At 23.5% G+C, this 18,655-nt stretch overlaps 1 protein-coding gene across 3 annotated transcripts in view; it reads right to left on the bottom strand.

The window, feature by feature from the left end:
• Positions 1-3,609: 3,609 nt before the first annotated feature.
• Positions 3,610-18,655, bottom strand: part of LOC117168955 (ankyrin repeat, SAM and basic leucine zipper domain-containing protein 1-like) — a 56,794-nt gene continuing 41,748 nt past the window's right edge. For all 3 annotated transcript variants that reach the window (XM_033354957.1, XM_033354958.1, XM_033354959.1), the window contains 6 exons: positions 16,191-16,311; positions 15,995-16,100; positions 15,776-15,910; positions 10,274-10,620; positions 6,407-6,629; positions 3,610-3,925 (listed from right to left, as the gene is read on the bottom strand). In XM_033354957.1, coding sequence (XP_033210848.1) covers positions 3,779-3,925; positions 6,407-6,629; positions 10,274-10,620; positions 15,776-15,910; positions 15,995-16,100; positions 16,191-16,311 — 1,079 coding nt within the window. In that variant the 3' untranslated portion in view covers positions 3,610-3,778. The remainder of the gene's footprint in view (positions 3,926-6,406; positions 6,630-10,273; positions 10,621-15,775; positions 15,911-15,994; positions 16,101-16,190; positions 16,312-18,655) is intronic.

Here is an 18,655-nt window from a genome sequence, read left to right as displayed (position 1 = left end):
ATTTTCAACCAAAATTGGAAGTTAAATTCAGTTTGGAAAATTAATTTTCCACAAAAAAAACAACAATTTTTCAACTAAAGTGATGAATTTCAAAAAAATAAATTAAGTTACATTTTCGGTTAAAAAAAAGAATGTCAACAAAAAAAACCTAATTTTTAAAAAAGTAATTAGATTTTCGAACAAAGTAATCAATTTTCAACTAAAATGAGGAATTTTTAACTAGAATAATTTAATTTTCAAACAGAAATATAATTTTTAACCCAGAAGATTAATTTCTTCCAAATAGACGAACTTTCATACAAAAAAAAAACATTTTTAACTAAAATGTTGGAATATTTAACTTTAATAGTTGCATTTTCAGATTTAAAAATATATTAAACAACAAAATAAATGAATTAGAAGTATTAAATTATTTTAAAACAGCTTAGAAATCGTAACTTTTTAAGTAAAAATATTGAATTTTTAACAAAATGAATTAACTTTTAACCAAATAGTTAAATTTTTAACCAAAAAGATTATTTTTCTACCAAACAAGAACGATTTTACAACAAAATGCATAAATTTTCATCAAAACAAATTAATTTTCAATTTAAAAAGATCGATTATCAACCAAAAAGCTGAATCTTCAAAAAAATAAATAAATTGTCCACACAGAAAAAAAACTAAACATTTTTAGCCAGTCACGAATTTTCCACTAAAATGATGAATCTACAAATACACTCGATAAATTTGAAAGAAAAAAAATGGATTTTTAATAAAAGAGTTTAACTTTCAACCATAAAAGATGAATTTTTCACTAAAATTGTGTTTATTTAACAGGAATACTTAAATCCTCAACCAAAAAGATTAATTTTCAAACAAAAAAATTAATTTTGTAATAAAAAATACAAAATTCCAACCAAATTTTTGAATTTTTAACTAAAGAATATGAATTTTCTACCAAAAATGTGAATTTTTGTCTAGATAAGATACATTATGTTAAATTTTCGGTTAAAAAAAAAGAATTTTAACAAAAACAAAACTAATTTTAAAAAAACTAATTAGATTTTTGAACTAAGTAATCAATTTTCAACTAAAATAATGAATTTTCAACTAGAATAATTTAATTTTCAAACAAAAGTATAATTTTTAACAAAAACGATTAATTTCTTCCAAATAGACGAATTTTCATGTAAAAAAAATGTTCAACTAAAATGTCAGAATATTTAACTGTAATAGTTACATTTTCAGTTTAAAAAATATATTAAACAACAAAATAAGAGTTAGAAAAAAATTCGGTATATTAAAAAATTTGTATTATGTATATTTATTTTATTTATTATATCATATATTTGTATTGTGTATATTTAGATAAAATAAATGTAGGTACTATATTAAATTATTTTTAAACCGCTTCGAAATTCTAACTTTTCAGGTAAAAATATTGAATTTTTAATAATATAAATTAACTTTTAACCAAATAGTTAATTTTTTACTAAAAAAGATTATTTTTCTACCAAACAATACGATTTTCAACAAAACAGATTAATTTTCAATATAAAAAGATCGATTATCAACCAAAACGCCGAATCCTTAAAAATAAAAAAAAATAAAACAAAAAAAACAGTTTTCAAACAAATTTGGAATAGTTAAACTTTCAGTTAAAAAAATTAATTTTCAACAACAAATAAACTAAAAAAAATTATCCTGTCACGAATTTTCCACTAAAATGATGAATCTACAAATACACTCGATAAATTTTAAAGAAAAAAATGTATTTTTAATAAAAGAGTTTAACTTTCAACCAAAAAAGGTGAATTTTTCACTAAAATGGTGATTATTTGACTGGAATACTTAAATCCTTAACCAAAAAGATGAATTTTCAAACAAAAATATTAATTTTGTAATAAAACATACAACATTCCAACCAAATTTTTGAATTTCTAACTAAAGAGTATCAATTTTCTACCAAAAATGTGATTTTTTGTCTAGATAAGATACATTATGTTACATTTTCGATTAAAAAAAAGAATATCAACAAAAACAAAAATAATTCTAAAAAAAATTAATTAGATTTTTGAACTAAGTAATCAGTTTTTAATTTATGTTTAAATAGAATAATTTAATTTTCATACAGAAATATAATTTTTAACCAAGACGATTAATTTCTTCCAAACAGACAAATTTTCATGAAAAAAAAATGTTCAACTAAATTGTCGGAATATTTAACTGTAATAGTTACATTTTCAGTTTAAAAAATATATTAAACAACAAAATAAGAGTTAGAAAAAAATTCAGTATATTAAAAAATTTGTATTATGTATATTTATTTTATTTATTATATTATATATTTGTATTGTGTATATTTAGATAAAATAAATGTAGGTACTATATTAAATTATTTTTAAACCGCTTCGAAATCCTAACTTTTCAAGTAAAAATATTCCAATTTAACAATATAAATTAACTTTTAACCAAATAGTTAAATTTTTACTAAAAAAAGATTATTTTTCAACTAAACAATACGATTTTCAACAGAACAGATTAATTTTCAATTTAAAAAGATCAATTATCAACCAAAACGCCGAATCTTTAAAAATAAAAAACAAAAAAAGAACAGTTTTCAAACAAATTTGGAATAGTTAAACTTTCAGTTAAAAACATTAATTTTCAACAAAAAAAAAAAACTAAAAAAATTTATCCTGTCACGAATTTCCCACTAAAATGATGAATCTACAAATACACTCGATATATTTAAACTAAAAAAAATTTATTTTTAATAAAAGAGTTTAACTTTCAACCAAAAAAAGTGAATTTTTCACTAAAATAGTGAATATTTAACTGGAATACTTGAATCTTCAACCACAAAGATAAATTTTCAAAGAAAAATATTAATTTTCTAATAAAAAATACTACATTGCAAACAAATTTTTGAATTTCTAACTAAAATGTATCAATTTTCAACAAAAAATGGAATAATTAAATTTTTAGTTACAAAGATTATTTTTGCATACAAATAAAATAACAATTTTTCAACCAGAGTCATAAATTATCCACTAAAAAGATGGATAATAAATCTTTAATTGGAATAGTTGAATTTTCAACCAAACAAAGAAATTTTCATCCCAAAAATTTAAGTTTTTTATCAAAAGAGATGAATCTTCAACTAAAAAATATCAATTATCGACGAATCAAAAATTAAATTAAATGATGAATCTTCAACCAAAAAATTAACTTTTAACAAAAAAGTTTCAGCTTTCAATTTATTAATTTAATTTGCATTAAAGAAATAAATAAATAATAAAGAAATAACTTTCAGTCAAGAGAGTCAGAAAAATAGAATAGTTAAATTTTCAGTTTAATAATTTAATTTCAAACCAAAAGAATATAATTATATGACTTAAAAAAATATATAAATTATTGCTAATCATTTTTATAATTCAAATTCTGAAGAAAAAAAAACTAAGCACGCTCTCGAAAAAATTCTCTGCCATTTCAAGGTTTTTCTAAGTATATAAAACTTCCCTGACAATTCCAGGTTTTCCAGATAGGGTAGACAACCTGAATTATAAAAAAAATCGAAAACAAAATTTTCTCCAATTCTTCTACAAACAAAAATTAAATTCTATATTTATAAAAAAATCGCTCTTCTTTATTATTTATTGACAAGACTTAAATACTTAATCCTAGACTAACTTAATCCAAGGAAGACGTATTTCTAGGAATGACACGATCCGACTTGCGAATATGAAGTTCAAAAATTCGAGTTTCAACGAAAATTGTACTTTCTTTGAAACTTCTACTCGCTCCACAACTTTTGCACAAACTTATTTTTCGAGAGAAACATTCCTGCCATTACAGTAACGCTTAAAGCTATTGTCCAGTTGTAAGATTTCTTCTTTGGAATATAGGTCGCTGGAGTTGAAATCTCGGTTTCTTTATCAATCTGAAAATAAATTTAATATAAAAATCGAGTACTTCAACATACACAAGTCTCGCACCAAATGCATGGGACAGAACTTTTTTTTTGTTAATATTTACGCAATAAATAATAATTATTATCATTTTATTCTTTCATATTCTTAAAAATTCTCAAAAATGCTTAAAAATTAAAAACTAATTTTCAAATAAATTTACACAGAAAAAATGTTTTTCCCTCAGAACTCAACAAAATCAAGTTAGCTGGTTGTTAAGAGAAAATGCCTAATTGTAACATAAATTTTGAAAGTCAAGTTTTAACATTTTCCCGATCAACTAAAAATAACATATTCATATTTGTGGCAAAACGCAAAAATTAATTTAAATTATGACATTCATTCCAAACATCGTTTAACACAACAGAGCAAAAAATTGCAAAATAATAAATTTTTAAATAAAATTATGAATCTTTAACTGAAACAGTTGAATTGTAAGCCAAAAAGATAAATTTTCGACTAAAATTATGATTCTTCAACTGGAATAGTTGAATTTTAAACCAAGAACATAAGTTTAGACAAAAATGAATCTACAACTGAAATATTTGAACTTTCAAACTAAAAAAAATTAATTTTTACTGAAAAAAGATAAATTGTCAACCAAAAGTTAAATAATTAAATTTTAAGTTGAAAAAATTAATATTCAACCAAACAGATGAATTTTTAAATAAGAATATGAAATATTAAACTAAGACCAAAAAAATGAACTACCAAAAAATAATTTTTACTGAAACCAAAATTAGTTTTTAATTAAAATTATGGAATATTTAACTGGTTTAATATTTTCATTTTCAGTTAAAATGCAAAAATAAATCATTTTCAACCAAAAAGGAAACAAATTTTTAAAAAATAGTTAATTTTTCGGAAAAAATTCCTTTTTATCCAAAGAGAAAACAAATTTTCAATCAAAGAGCTAATTTTTCAACCCAAGAAATAAATCTTAAATTCAAATTATGAATCTTTAAATGCACAAGAATAATTTTTAGACCAGAAAATTAACGTTCAATGGAAAAGATAATTTTTCATATTCGAGGGGAAAAAGTTAAATTTTCAGTTAAAAAAATTACATTCAACCAAAAAAACTAACTTTAAAAAATAGTTATATTTTCAAGGAAAGTGATTAAATTTCAACTAAAATTTCAATCTTTGGCTAGAATAGTTGAAGTTCAAACTAGAAAGATCAATTTTCAACTAAGATGATGAATAATTAAATGAAATAATTTAATTTTTGACCACAAGGACGAATTTTCAACCAAGAACATTGAATTCTGATAAATATTTAACTGGAATACTTGAATTTGCAATCGACAACATTTTTTAAACTAGATTCACTTTCAAAGAAAAAGATAATGTTCTGTAAAAAAATAGATTTTTTTCTAACAAAATGCGTGTATTTTCAACAATATACATGAGTTTTCTGGTAAAAAGACAAATTTTTAATTAAATTTTTTAATTTTTAATGAAATTGTTCAATTCTCTACCAAATAGTTGCATTTGTATCTAAAAAAGACGAAATTTCTCTCAAAATATATGAATTTTTATTTAAAAAAAATATGTTTCTACGAAAAATATTGAATTTTGAATTCGAAGGGAAGAATTAAAAAAAAAAGAATGAATTTTTAACAGAATAGTTGAATTCTCTACCAAACAGTTGCATTTTTCTGCAGGAAAGATGAAATTGGTACTAAAAGAGATACATCATAAATAAAAAATGACAATTTTTCTTTTAAAGTAGAACTTTCAACCAGACAATATTTCAGCTCATTTTTGAACCACAAAATATATATTTTAAACAAACAGTATTAATTTTCTACGAAATATTTCAATTTTCAACCAAAAATAATAATTGTAAATATTAAGTTAATTTTCTGCTAAATATTCGAACTTTTAACCAAAAAGGACGTCTTTTTAACAAGGTTCTTAAATTTTTAAACAAACAGTTGCATTTTTGTCCAAGAAAAATGAAAATTCTAATAAAACAGATGAGCTGTTAAATCAAGAAGACAAATTTACAAAAAAATAGTTGAATTTTTATCTGAAATGATTTCATTTGACTTTTCAACACAAAAACAGGAATTTTAAATAAAAAGTCAATATTCTAGGAAATAATTGAATTTTCAAAAAAGCAGTTGCATTTTTATCCAAGAAAGATGCAATATTTCAACTAAAAAAGATGAAGTTTTAAATAAAAATGACAAATTTTCAGAAAATTGTTCATCCAAAAAAGATTGCAGTTCATTTATCAGCAACAAAATATGAATTTTAAACAAAAGGTTAATGTTCCACAAAAAGATTTTAACCTTTAACACAAAAAGACGAGTTTTTAATAAAGTAGTTGAATTTGAAACAAAAAAGGATGTCTTTTTAAGAAAATTGTTAAATTTTCAACAAAAATGAAAAATAAACAAATAATAAACTAAACATGAAAATACGGTCCGTTATGTCTTAAATACCTTTTCTGCAAGTTTTTGAACCAAGCAAAGTTCCTTTTTGAGCTTCACCAACGAATCCTGAGTTTTCTGGAGTTCATATGTGTACTCGATCTTTTCGTCCGGAGAGAGTTCCAGATTTTCTTTATGACCTCTCATTAAAGTATCCTTAATAAAGCGAAAACTAGAGCCCACGATGCTCATCTGCTTTGCTGCGTTACCCAAAGATACAACTCCATCGTAAACTCTATGAAAAAAAATATAACAATTTTAATCATCACTGGGCGATTTAATAGTATAATAAAAAGCTCAGACTTTTTTTCAGAGATCAAAATTAGTGCCTATAGTGGCATTTTGAAAAAATAGAGGCAAAATAGTTGCATGCATTTAAAAAAAAATAATAAACTTATAATATAAAGTTGATTTATACAGTAAATTGGACATTTTGACAATCAATGAAACATCCATGAAACATTAGTGTCATTTTTGTAAAAATATTGGCTCAGAATTTGAGCTCGAACAGAGCCTTTATACAATATTTAAGATAATTTAAGGCATTTATTGATTTAAAAAAATTCTAGAATGAAATAAACATATACTTTTTGAAATGACAGAGTTGCTACAGACCAGGTAATTCCAGAAAGTCAGGGAAAACCTGATAAGAGTTAGGGAATTTTCGAAAAACTTAAGTCGAAATTAATTTTATTATTATGATAAAAAATCGCAAACATTTTGTTGAAAATTAATTTCTTTTGGTTTAGGATTCAAACTATTTTTTTGAAAATTCATCTTTTTTGGTTCAATTAAACTATTTTTTGTATAAAATTTTAATCTTTTTGGGTTGAAATATACTTTATAAAAAATGCATTTATTTGGTTGATGATTCATCATTTTACTTGACAAAACTTTTTTTTTCGAAATTTAATTATTTCGTTGAAAATTAGGTCTTCTATTTGAAAATTAATTGTTTGAACTGAAAATTTAAATCGTACATCTTTAAAAATTCAAATATTTGTTTGAAAATTCATGTATTTTGTTAAAAATTCGTCTATATTGGTAGAAAATTCATCTTATTCGTTGAACATTGATCTTTTTTTGTTGAAAATTAGTTTTATCTTGTTTAGAATTAATTTTTTTAACTAAAAATTTAATTGTTCAATTTTTTAACGAAAATTGATCTTTTTTATAGAAATTTATTATTTTTGGTAGAAAATATATCTTTTTAGTTGCAGATTTATAATTTTGTTTCAAAATTGACTTTACCCATTCTTTTCTTTGTGGAGAATTGACCTTTTTTCGATAGAAATGTAATCCTTTTCGTTAAAAAATGTTCTTTTTTATAGAAAATTTAACTATTCTATTTTTGGCTAAGAATTTATTTCTTTGGTGAAAAAAAATATTTAGTTAAAAATGCATTTTTTAAAATAGAAAATTCATCTTTTGGATTGAAAGTTCCACTATTTGATCAAAAATTCATTTTTTTAATTGAAAATTTATCACTGTGATTAAAAATTAATTTCTTTGTCTGAAAATTCGTTTCTTTTAAAATAAAAATTAATTTTTTTAACCGAAGATGTAAGTATTCCATATTTGCTTGCAAATATATATTGCTAGTTAAAAATGAAATAATTTGGCTGAAAACTTGTTTTTTGTTGTGCGAAATTTACTTTTCTAACTGCAAATTGAACTATTCTAGTTTTGGTTTTCTAAATTATCTTTTTTTGTTGGAAATTTATATATTTTATTGAAACTGTATATTTTTTTGGTATAAAATTCATCTTTTGAGTTGAAAATTCCACTATTTGGTCAAAACTTCATATTTTTGGTAGAAAATTCATCACTGTCATTAAAAATTAATCTATTCTAAAAGTTCTTTCTTTTTTAAATGGAAATCTTGAATTTTCAACTTTCAAAATTGAAGTTTAAAAGTTTTTCAGTTTAAAAATGTTGTATTCAAGTGCTGAATAATTTACACATATAAACTGGAAGGTACTAACACATTTCAATTGAAAAGTTTTAAATGAAATGCAGAAAAAGTACAAAATTCAGAATTTTTAACATTCAAAAATTTAGATTAAGATCAAAAAATATGAATCGACGTTAACATTTTCAATAATCTAAATTAAAGAATCAATCAATGAATTTTAAAAAATTTCAAAATTACATTATTTAGTTATTTTAGACTAAAAACATTAAAAATGTTAAAATTAAAATTTAATTAGAACTATACCTAAATTATATTTTAATTAGAATTTGATTTTGAATTAAATTAGAAGTTACATTATTTTTATTTTAAATAGTTTAAGCCTCCTTGAAAAGCTTTAAAATAGTATTTAAAAATCTTGAGATATTTAGAAGTTGTTTTGGATTTGTTCAAATTTGAAATAATTAAAAAAATTTTTTTCGAGCTTATAAATAACTTATAAAATTAATTGAATTTTTCCTACAACTGCTAGAAAATCCTGCGATTATAAACAAATTTCTTTCAACTTTGGATTTACAAATAACAATTGAACACTAATTATTTTTAGAAAAAATTCGAGTAATTTTAAGATATATTTAGAAGTTTTAAAAAGATTCATAATTAATTTAGAACTTGAAATTATATTAAATCATTTAAACAAAGTGTATGTACTAAAAAAATTTGACTATTGGTACCGAAATTTAGGGGCAAGTGCCGACAACCTAATTTAAAACAAAATATAGATTTTTGCAGATTTCAAAGAAAAAATTCAGAAGCTTTTTAAGAATTGTGAAAATCTCCAAAAGAATAAAAACATTTTCTTAATATTCCTAGGAAAATTGAAAATGATTTTTCAGTTTGAAAAATTATTTTAACAGAATATTTAAAAAGATTTTAAGAGATTTTCAAAATTGTTACAAAAAAAAGACTCTGGAAGATTTTAAGGATTAAAAAAAAATTTTGCATGATTTTCTAGAAATTGTAGTACTGAAAAAAATTTCACACACTTCGCTTAAATGACTTGACATCAAATCAAGTTTCAAATTAATTATGAAGCTTTTCAAAACTTCTATATATCTCTTTAAATTACTTAAAAAATTTTTTTTAACTTGATAAAAATTGTAACGTTAAAACTTCAAAAGCTTTTCGAAATTTTAACAATTCAAAGCTTTCTATGTCAAACAATTAAAACTAAAATGGTTTGGTTTTGAATATTTCGCTTCAATTTAATCGTATTAAATTAATAGTCAAATATTGCTAAATATTAAATAATTGTTATTTTTCTTAATTAAATTTTTTTAAATTAAATGGGTTAAAAAGTGAATAATTTAGACCTAAACAATATTTTTTATTCAATAAAAGCCTCTAATTTCGAATATATTATTATTAAGTTATTTTTAAGTAGAAAACATTTACATTTTTGTACTGATTAAGACTTTCAAATTCAAACAGTAAATATCTAGAAATTCTTAAATTTTGAGCAAATTTAGAATCATTTTATCAAATAAATTATTGTGCAGTTTTTAATACTTAAAGTACGTACCCATATAAAAAATTATTTATTCATTTATTTATATTTACAGTTGATAAAATAATGCTGATTTTTATCAAGAATTTTCAACTTCGAACGCTTTTAATTTGTAATTGTTTAAGTCTTTAAGACTGGACTTTACAATTCTTTAAATAAACATTATACGCTTAAAAATAAAAATCTAAAATGAAGAATTTTCAAAGTAAAAGATTTTTGAATTAGGAATTGTAAACTGAATGATATCATAATTTCAAAAAATATCAATTCAACTAATTATTTAAAAAAACTGTCGAAATCGAACTTGGACAGATTTTTTTTCTGAAAATTTGTAAAATTCCTGGTCAAGAAATAAATAAATAAATAAGATTTTTGAAAATAAAGAATTAGAGAAACTCACGTAAAAGGCAAGGCCTTTTTTATCGCTCCCAAGCTTCGCAGATCCCACTTCTTTGTATGTAATTTATGAAGATCCTCAATAAATCTTTTTCTATGAACGCTCATATCCATTCCTAACTCTTCCAATTGTTTTTCAGTCAGTTTTAAAAACGTCTTAAGATCCATTCCACGGAAAAGATCTTTGTACCTATCCATTCCCATTCCGTACAAAATAGTCGCAATGTCGAAATTCAAATTCTCGTCATCCTTTTTAGCAAGTGCCGGAAACATGTCCCTCCACTCAAGAAATTGCAGCGAATCGCTTATGGAGCCCTCTTCATTTCCTTCCGTGTCCAGCAAGGCAGTTATCTACAATAAGAACATTAATAATTTATTTTTTGGATAAAATAGAAAATTAACTTTATTTATTAAGCAAAAATTTCCAGTTGAATTTTTTCAAAAATAGTTCAATTTTCAATACAAAAAAATTAATTCTGAACAACATATAATATAATATATAATAGTTAATATTAAAAAAAATTTACTAAAGAGCATTTGAATTTAACCAACTAAAACCGATTAATTTTTTACCAAGCAGTTGCATTTTTAAAAGTATAAATTGATTTTTTACAACAACAAATTTCATTAAAATACCTAAATTTGGAACCAAATAACTAAAATTTTCTACCAATTTGTTAAATTAAAAAATATAATTTAATTTTCAACCGAAACAGAGCGAAATGGGGAAAAGACTATGAAGTCTGCGATAAATAAATAGGATTTCTGATAATTTGTAAACTAAAGAATAACATTTTAAATAATCATTGAAGTTAATTTTTAATATTTCTAAAATATAAGACTATAGAAAACTGAAAACTCTGCTTGAAAAATAAAGTTAATTTTCTATTGCACACTTTTTGATTTCGGGCTATACACTTTTAAATTAAGACTACGCATAAGTTTCATACTTGAAAAATATCTAAATATTTCAAATTATCTATCTAAATATTTCTTCAATAAAATGAATGAATTTTAAACGAAAAAAGATTAAACTTCAACCAAAAACGTTTGCATTTCTAACTCGAAACTTTAAATTTTCAACAGAAAGATTTACTCTCAAGGCAAAATTAAATAGTTTATATTTCAACAACAAAAGACGAAATTTCAATAAAATAGTTTAATTTTTAACCGAAGAGTTGAATTAAGAATCAATGAGAATGATGAATCTTCAAGCACAAAAAAATATAATTTTTTACAGAGTAGTTCAACTATCATCGCAGAAATTTAAATTTCTGACGAAAAAGACGCATTTCCAAAGAAAGATTTTTCAGTCAAGAAAGAAAAAAATGTCATTTAAATTGTTGAACTTTCAAGCCAAAAAACAAATTTTTCGCAAAACAGTTGCATTTTGAACCCAGAAGTATGAATTATGAACAAAACAAAATTAATTTGTAACCAAACACTTTGCAGTTTTAACCAAAAAAGAAGAAACTTCCGTCAAATAGATTGAGCCTTCTACCAATAAAAAAGAATTTTTAACTAAAAAAGATCAATTTACCACAACAAAAATGTACATGATACATTCTCAGGTAAAAAGTTAATTTAAAATAAAAAGAAGAATTTTAGTTGGGAATTCATCTTTTTGTGTTGCCACTTCTTTTTTTTTTAATTAATTTTCTTAATTGAAAATTTAACCATTCTGAAAATAGATTTTTTTTGAATTTTAAATTCAACGACTTGGGTAAAAATTTAACCTATTTTTTAAACACTTTTTTTGGTTTGAGGCTTCATCACTGATTGAAAATTTAAATATTTTGTTGAAAATTCGTTTTTCTATTGTAAATTAATTTTTTACCTGAAAATGTATCTTGTCCATTTTTGTTGACGAAAACTGATCTTTTTTAGTTAAAAATTCGTTTTTATTGGTAGAAAACTTAATCTTTTTGGTGGAAATTTCTTCTTTTTTGGTTAAAACTCAAAACTTTTTGGTTACAAATTAACTTTTTTTGTTGAAAATTCATACTTTCGGGCTCATAATAAAACAGTCACGCAAAAAATTTGTTTTTTGGCTTGAAAGTCCAATAATTTGAAGGAAATTTTTTTCTTTCTTGACTCAAAAATCTTTCTTAAAAAAAACGTCTCTTTGATTATAAAGGTAAATTTCTGCGATGGTAGTTGAATTACTCTGTAAAAAAATTCTATTTTTTTGTGCTTGAAGATTCATCATTCTCATTTAAAATTAATCTCTTTGGAAATGAATTTTATTATTTTGTTGAAAAATCGTCTTTTTGTTAGATAATTAATATTTGCGTGCTGAAAATTCAACTTTCTGATAGAAAATTTGTAAATTTTGGTTCAAAGTTCACCTACTTTATTCAAAATTCATTTTTTTTTGTTTTGATAATTTGTCTTTTTCCATCGTTTTGGTTAAGAAATCATCTTTGTAGTTTCAAAGGTAAACCATTTGATTAGAACTTAAACTATTATTGTATTAAAAGTTTAATTTTTGTTTTTAATGCAACTCTTCGGTTAAAAATTTAACTGTTTTGTTGAAAATTTAAAGTTTCGGGTTAGAAATGCAAATGTTTTTGGTTGAAGTTTAATCTTTTTTCGTTTAAAATTCATTCATTTGGTTGAAGATTCATCTTTTTAGGTTGAAAATTTTAATATTTTATTAAAAATTTAATTATTTTATAAAAAATTAAACTTGAAAATATTATGATATTTTTCAAGTATTAAACTTATGCGTAGTCTTAATTTAAAAGTGTATAGCCCGAAATCAAAAAGTGTGCAATAAAAAATTAACTTTATTATTTAAGCAGAGTTCTCAGTCTTCTAGTCTAATATTTTAGAAGTATTAAAAATTATTTTCAATGTTTATTTAAAATTCTATTCTTTAGTGTATAAATTTACAAAATTCCGATTTATTTATCGCAGACTTCATAGTCTTTTCCTTATTTCCCTATTTCTTAAAATTTTTCAACTTTAATTTCATTTGAATTAATAAAACACTAAAAAATCCAACTATTTTTGTTTGAAAGTTTATTCTTACCGGTTGAAAAAACTACTATTAAATTTTTCGCGTAGAATTATTCTTTTTTTATTAAAAATTTTAATATTTAGTTTAAAATTGGATTACTTCGTTAAAAATTTAACATTTTGTTGAAAAGACACGTTTCTTGGTTAAAAATTCAACAGTTGAATTACCATTCGGTTAATCATAGATTAATAAATTTTTGGTTGAAAATTCATATTTTTTGCTGAAAAATACGTAATTTGGTTCCAAATTTAGATATTTTGATGAAATTTTTTGTTGTTGGAAAAAAAACACATTTATACGGCTAAAAATGAAACTGTTTGGTAAAAAATGACTCTTTTTTAGTTGGTAAAATTCAAATGTTCTTTATTAAATTGTTTTTAATATTAACTATTATGCTTTCTTATACAAATTTATCTTCTTCGGTTAAAAATTCAATTCCTTAAAGGAAGATTTAACGACTTTCAAAAAAGTTCATTTTTTTATTGAAGATTCGTTGTTTTATTTGACATTTTTTGTTGTTAAAAATTAATTTTTTTTGTACAGAAAATTGAACGATTTTTTTTTATTAATTCAACACTTTTGGTATACAATAAATGGTTGGGTTAAAAATGCAACTGTTTGGTTGAAAATTAATCTGTTTTAGTTAAGAATTCAAGTATTTTGTTAAAAAAATGGTTTCCTTTTTCTTGTTTGTTAAACCCAACTGCTTTTTATTTTGAAAAAAGTAAAAAAAAGTATACATATTTTTGTTTGAAAAATCAACTAATATATATTTTTTTTTGATAATTCAAATCCTTCGTTAAAAACTAAACGTCTTCTATAAAAAAAATAAAAATTTCCATGAAAATTCATCTCTTTCTGTAGAAATGCTACCTTCTTTATTAAAAATGCAACTCTAGTTAAAAATTAATATGTTTCGATCAAAAGTGAACTTTTTTGTAAAAAATTTATCTGTTTTTCAGAAAATTCGTATTTTTGTTTCGAAAATTAAACAATTTGGTAAAAAATTTAAGATATTTTATTCCAAATTTAGGTATTTTTATGAAAATTTGTCTTTTTTGGTAAAAAAAATCAATATTTTGGTTAAAAATACAACTCTTGGGTTGAAGATTCATAATTTTAGTCGAAAATTCGTTTTTTTTTTTTGGTTAAAACTAATTTTCATTATTGAAAATTTTATATGCTTTGTTGAAAATTCGTTTTTTTGGTTAAACATTAATTTTGTTAACTTAAAATTGATTTTTATTAGTTAAAAATTCATTTCTTTCGTAAAAATGCCACTATTCATTTTAGTTAAAAATTCATTTCTTTGTCTAGAAATTTCACCTTTTATGATAAAAATTGCAACTCTGATTAAAAATTAATCTGTTTTGTTTGAAGTAAACTTTTTTGGAAAAAATTCAACCATCTTGCAGCAATTTCGTGTTTTTGGCTCGCAAATTTCACAATTTCATAGAAAATTTAAGTTAATTGGTTCCAAATTGAAGTATTTTGTTCAAAATTGCTATTTTTTTTGATAAAAAATCAATTTTTATGGTTAAAAATGAAACTGCTTGGTTAAATTTAATCTGTTAATGCTTTTTAATTTGAATACATTTTTTTTAAATATCCACTAATACATTTTTGGTTGAAAATTCATCTTTTTCGGCCAGGAATTTAATTCCTTGGTTGAAGATGGGTCATTTCAGTTGAAAATTGTTTTTTGTTGTTGTTAAAAATTAATTTTTGCAAATGAAAATTCAACTATTTTGTTAGAAATTCATCTTTTTCTTTTAAAAATTCATCTCTTTGTGTAGAAATTTTACCTTTTTTATCAAAAATTCAACTCTGGTTAGAAATTAATCTCGTTCGGTTGAAAATTAACTTTTTTGATGAAAATGTAACTGTTCTGTAGAAAATCCAGTATTTTCTGCTAAAAACTTAAACAATTTAGTAGAAAAGTTAAGTTTTCTGATTCTGATATTATGTTTTTTTTTTTAGAAATGTTCTTCGGTAGATAATAAATTTGTAGGTTAAAAATGCAATTATTTTGTTGAAAATTAATATGTTTTAGATTAAAATTCAACTATTTAGATAATAATTCAACTGTTTAGTGAGAATTTTTAGGAACGAAAAAAATAAAAATTAACAATAATGTTTGAAAAAACGTTTTTCCTATTAAAAAATTAATCTTGTTGGTTAAAAAGTCAACTATTTGGGTAAAAATGTATTTTGTTAATAATTCATATGTTCAGTAGAAAAATAGTCTTCTGTTTGGTAAATTCATCTTTTTGATTGAAAATTGAACTATTTGGTTAAAACTACAACAGTTTGGTTGATAATTAATCTGTTTTGGTTGATGATTCAACTATTTTTTTGGAAATTTGTCCATTTTGGTTCAATTAAACTGCTTTTTTTCGTTTAAAATGACTAAAAAAAGTGTGAAATAGAGTAAAGAGCGTGGTGAGTCCGAGGCCTGTTAATGCAGATGGCATAATAAATTACTTTGTCGAATCCTTTAGTCTTTGCAATATCGTAGGGAGTCGTGGAAAACCGATCTTTAACCAAAATATCGGCATTGGCAGCTAAAAGTATCTCAACTACTTCGAAACGATTAGCCTTAACTGCGTAAAATAATGCCTGTAAAGGAAAGAAATATTAGACTCACCAAAAAATAATGAAAGAGGATTTAATTAAAAATAGATAAAAACTTAAACACTAAACTGTTTGGCCTTCACTGTCGGGCATATTAACAGTTCTCAAATTTTTGACAAGTTCTAGAACGAATTCGGGGTCCCTCATTTTGGAAGCGTACATTAAAGCAGTTTCCCTGAAAGAAAAAAATATAAATAAATTTTAATCTGAACTGGTTTCGAAATATTTTTATTTTTTTTTTTGAGTTCATCATTTTTTGCATCACCTTCGTTTGCTAGTTGCATTTACATTAGCCTTGGCTTCCAACAAAAGATGTAAGGACTGCAAGCAATTTTCACTTGTTCCTCGCGGGCAATTGCATAAAGCCATTAAAGGCGTGAAGCCATCTAAAAAGACAAAAATTAGATGAGACTGTAATAGATTCAAAATGACAAAGATTGACTAATTTCTAATTCTTTTGAAGGAAAAAAAATCCATGAAATTTATAAGAAATTCAGGTGAATTTTAACGACTTTAGGAAAAATTCATTTCAGTAAAATTGTAATAAATTTAGAGGGGTTTCTTGCAAATAAGAAAAATTCGATAAAATTGATAAAAAATCAATTCCAAATAAATTGCAAAAACTAATTTAAATTTCTTCAAATCTATGAAATTCTACGAAATCCCTTAGTTTTTGCGAATACATTGTTTGGGAACCATTGAAATATGATAAAATACCGTGAAATTCTATGAAATCTGATGAATTTTCTTGAAATTCTGGAAAATTAATTAAAATACCTTAAAAGCTTTTGAAATCCCTTTAAATTACTGAAATCCTTATAGGTCTTGTAAAATCGTTCGATAGCTTCCTAAATTTTTTTACCTTTTGCAATTTTTTTTAAATCCCATAAAATCATTACAATCTTTGGAAATTCTTTTAAAAATTTGTAATCTTTCGAAAATGCCTTGGAATCTTTTAGAATACACTAAAATATTTAAAACCCTTTGAATTCCCATTAAATTACTGAAATGAAAATACAATTTTTAAGATTTTATTTAAACACCCTAAGATACTTCCAAACTCTTAAAATATTTTGAAATTTCTTGAAACTTTTTGAAGCTCTTGAATGAAAATTCCTTGCAGTTTTTAAAAATATCTGGAAATAATTACAAATTTTCTAGTCCTCTTGAAACTTCTTTGATTATTTAAAAGTTCCATAAAATCTCTCAAATTCTTTGAAATATTTTTAATTATCCTAAAAATTTCAAAATTTTTTAAAAATTTTGGAAATATCTTAAAATATTTTTAAATTCTATTAAATATCTCAATTTTTGTCAATAAATTCTATGAAATGCACTAAAATATTGTAAAAACTGTGATGCTATATAAAATTTGCTTATACCTGAAGTTGTGCGAAATGTATGAAAATACCTTGAAAGTGAATAAAAATCATATATAATCATTAAAATTCTCGGAAATCTTATAAAACCTCTTAAGGGCATGTGATACTTAGAAAATTGTCGATTTTACCAGTTTTAGGTTCCCCCGGCTTTTTTTCTAGAATAATAAATATTTTGTTTTAAAAATTTTGGAAATGATAGTGAACATGCTAACGGACGTCCCCACACACTTTTTTTGTAGGTTAACTCAAAAAAGTTTTAATTTGGCAAAATGTGATTAATTTGCATAGCGATTAGGAAATAGTATCGATTTTTTCAGTGTTAGATTCCCCCGGCTTTTTTCCGAGGATAAAAAATATTTTGCCTTCAAAATCTGGGAAATGATAGCGCGGACGTCCCCGCACACTTTATTTGTGTTTTTTTCAAAAAATTTTTTGATATTGCTAACAACGTGTGTACATTTGGAGGTTATGTATGTTACAATTCTCCTGTGCGTTACTTATAAACTACACAATATTTTTGGCCGAAAACTTTGGACTTGCAAATAAACATAGTAACTAATCTCCCGGAACTAACCTTGTTTGCAGCCAATCAAAAAAGTTTATTTCATAAATAATTTCCAGATTATCGGAAAGGCAGAGATGAAAAACGACGTAACCTCAAAATAATGCATATGCATAAAATTTTTATTTAGCACAATACATTTTTTTGTTATTATTCCTCAAACAAGAGTTCGGGGACGTCCGTTATGATATTTTATAGCATCTCCGAATTCAGTTATTAAAATTTTTCATTTTTGTGGGAAAAAAGCCGGGGAAACTGTAAGTATCACATGTCCTTAAGGGCATGTGACACAGCTAAATACCTATATTACCGACAACGTTACCGGCTGATGCCGTTGGAATTGATAGGTGAAATTTTTTTTACATCTTTTATTATTAAGCTTTGTACTAAAACGTAGTTTTGATTCGGATCTTGCATTTCTCAAAGTTTGAGACCGATATTTTATGTATAAAAAAAGTTCGAACGTTAAAAAAATGTGGAGGTTCAGAAAAATGATAAAATAATTATCAGTGAAGTTCCTACCAAAATGCAGTACCTAAACGTACTTTATTGTACTCTAATACATTTTCCAAAGTTTCAGCTCGATATTTTATTTACAAAAAAAGTTCTTAGGTTCAAAAGAACATTCAGTGAACTGATAAAGTGAGGTCGGTAATATAGCTGTGTCACATGCCCTGAAGAGGTTTTACCAGGTGTATACATATGAAACCGGTATTGCCATTTAGCGGCCAGTAGGTACACTTGTAGGCACTGTCGGAACTTACCATTTGTGCTAATTGGCGTATT

The sequence above is a fragment of the Belonocnema kinseyi genome, chromosome 3 (assembly GCF_010883055.1).
Source record: "Belonocnema kinseyi isolate 2016_QV_RU_SX_M_011 chromosome 3, B_treatae_v1, whole genome shotgun sequence".
In the NCBI taxonomy this organism is placed as follows: domain Eukaryota; kingdom Metazoa; phylum Arthropoda; class Insecta; order Hymenoptera; family Cynipidae; genus Belonocnema; species Belonocnema kinseyi.
This window is presented reverse-complemented; position numbering and strand designations above follow the sequence as displayed.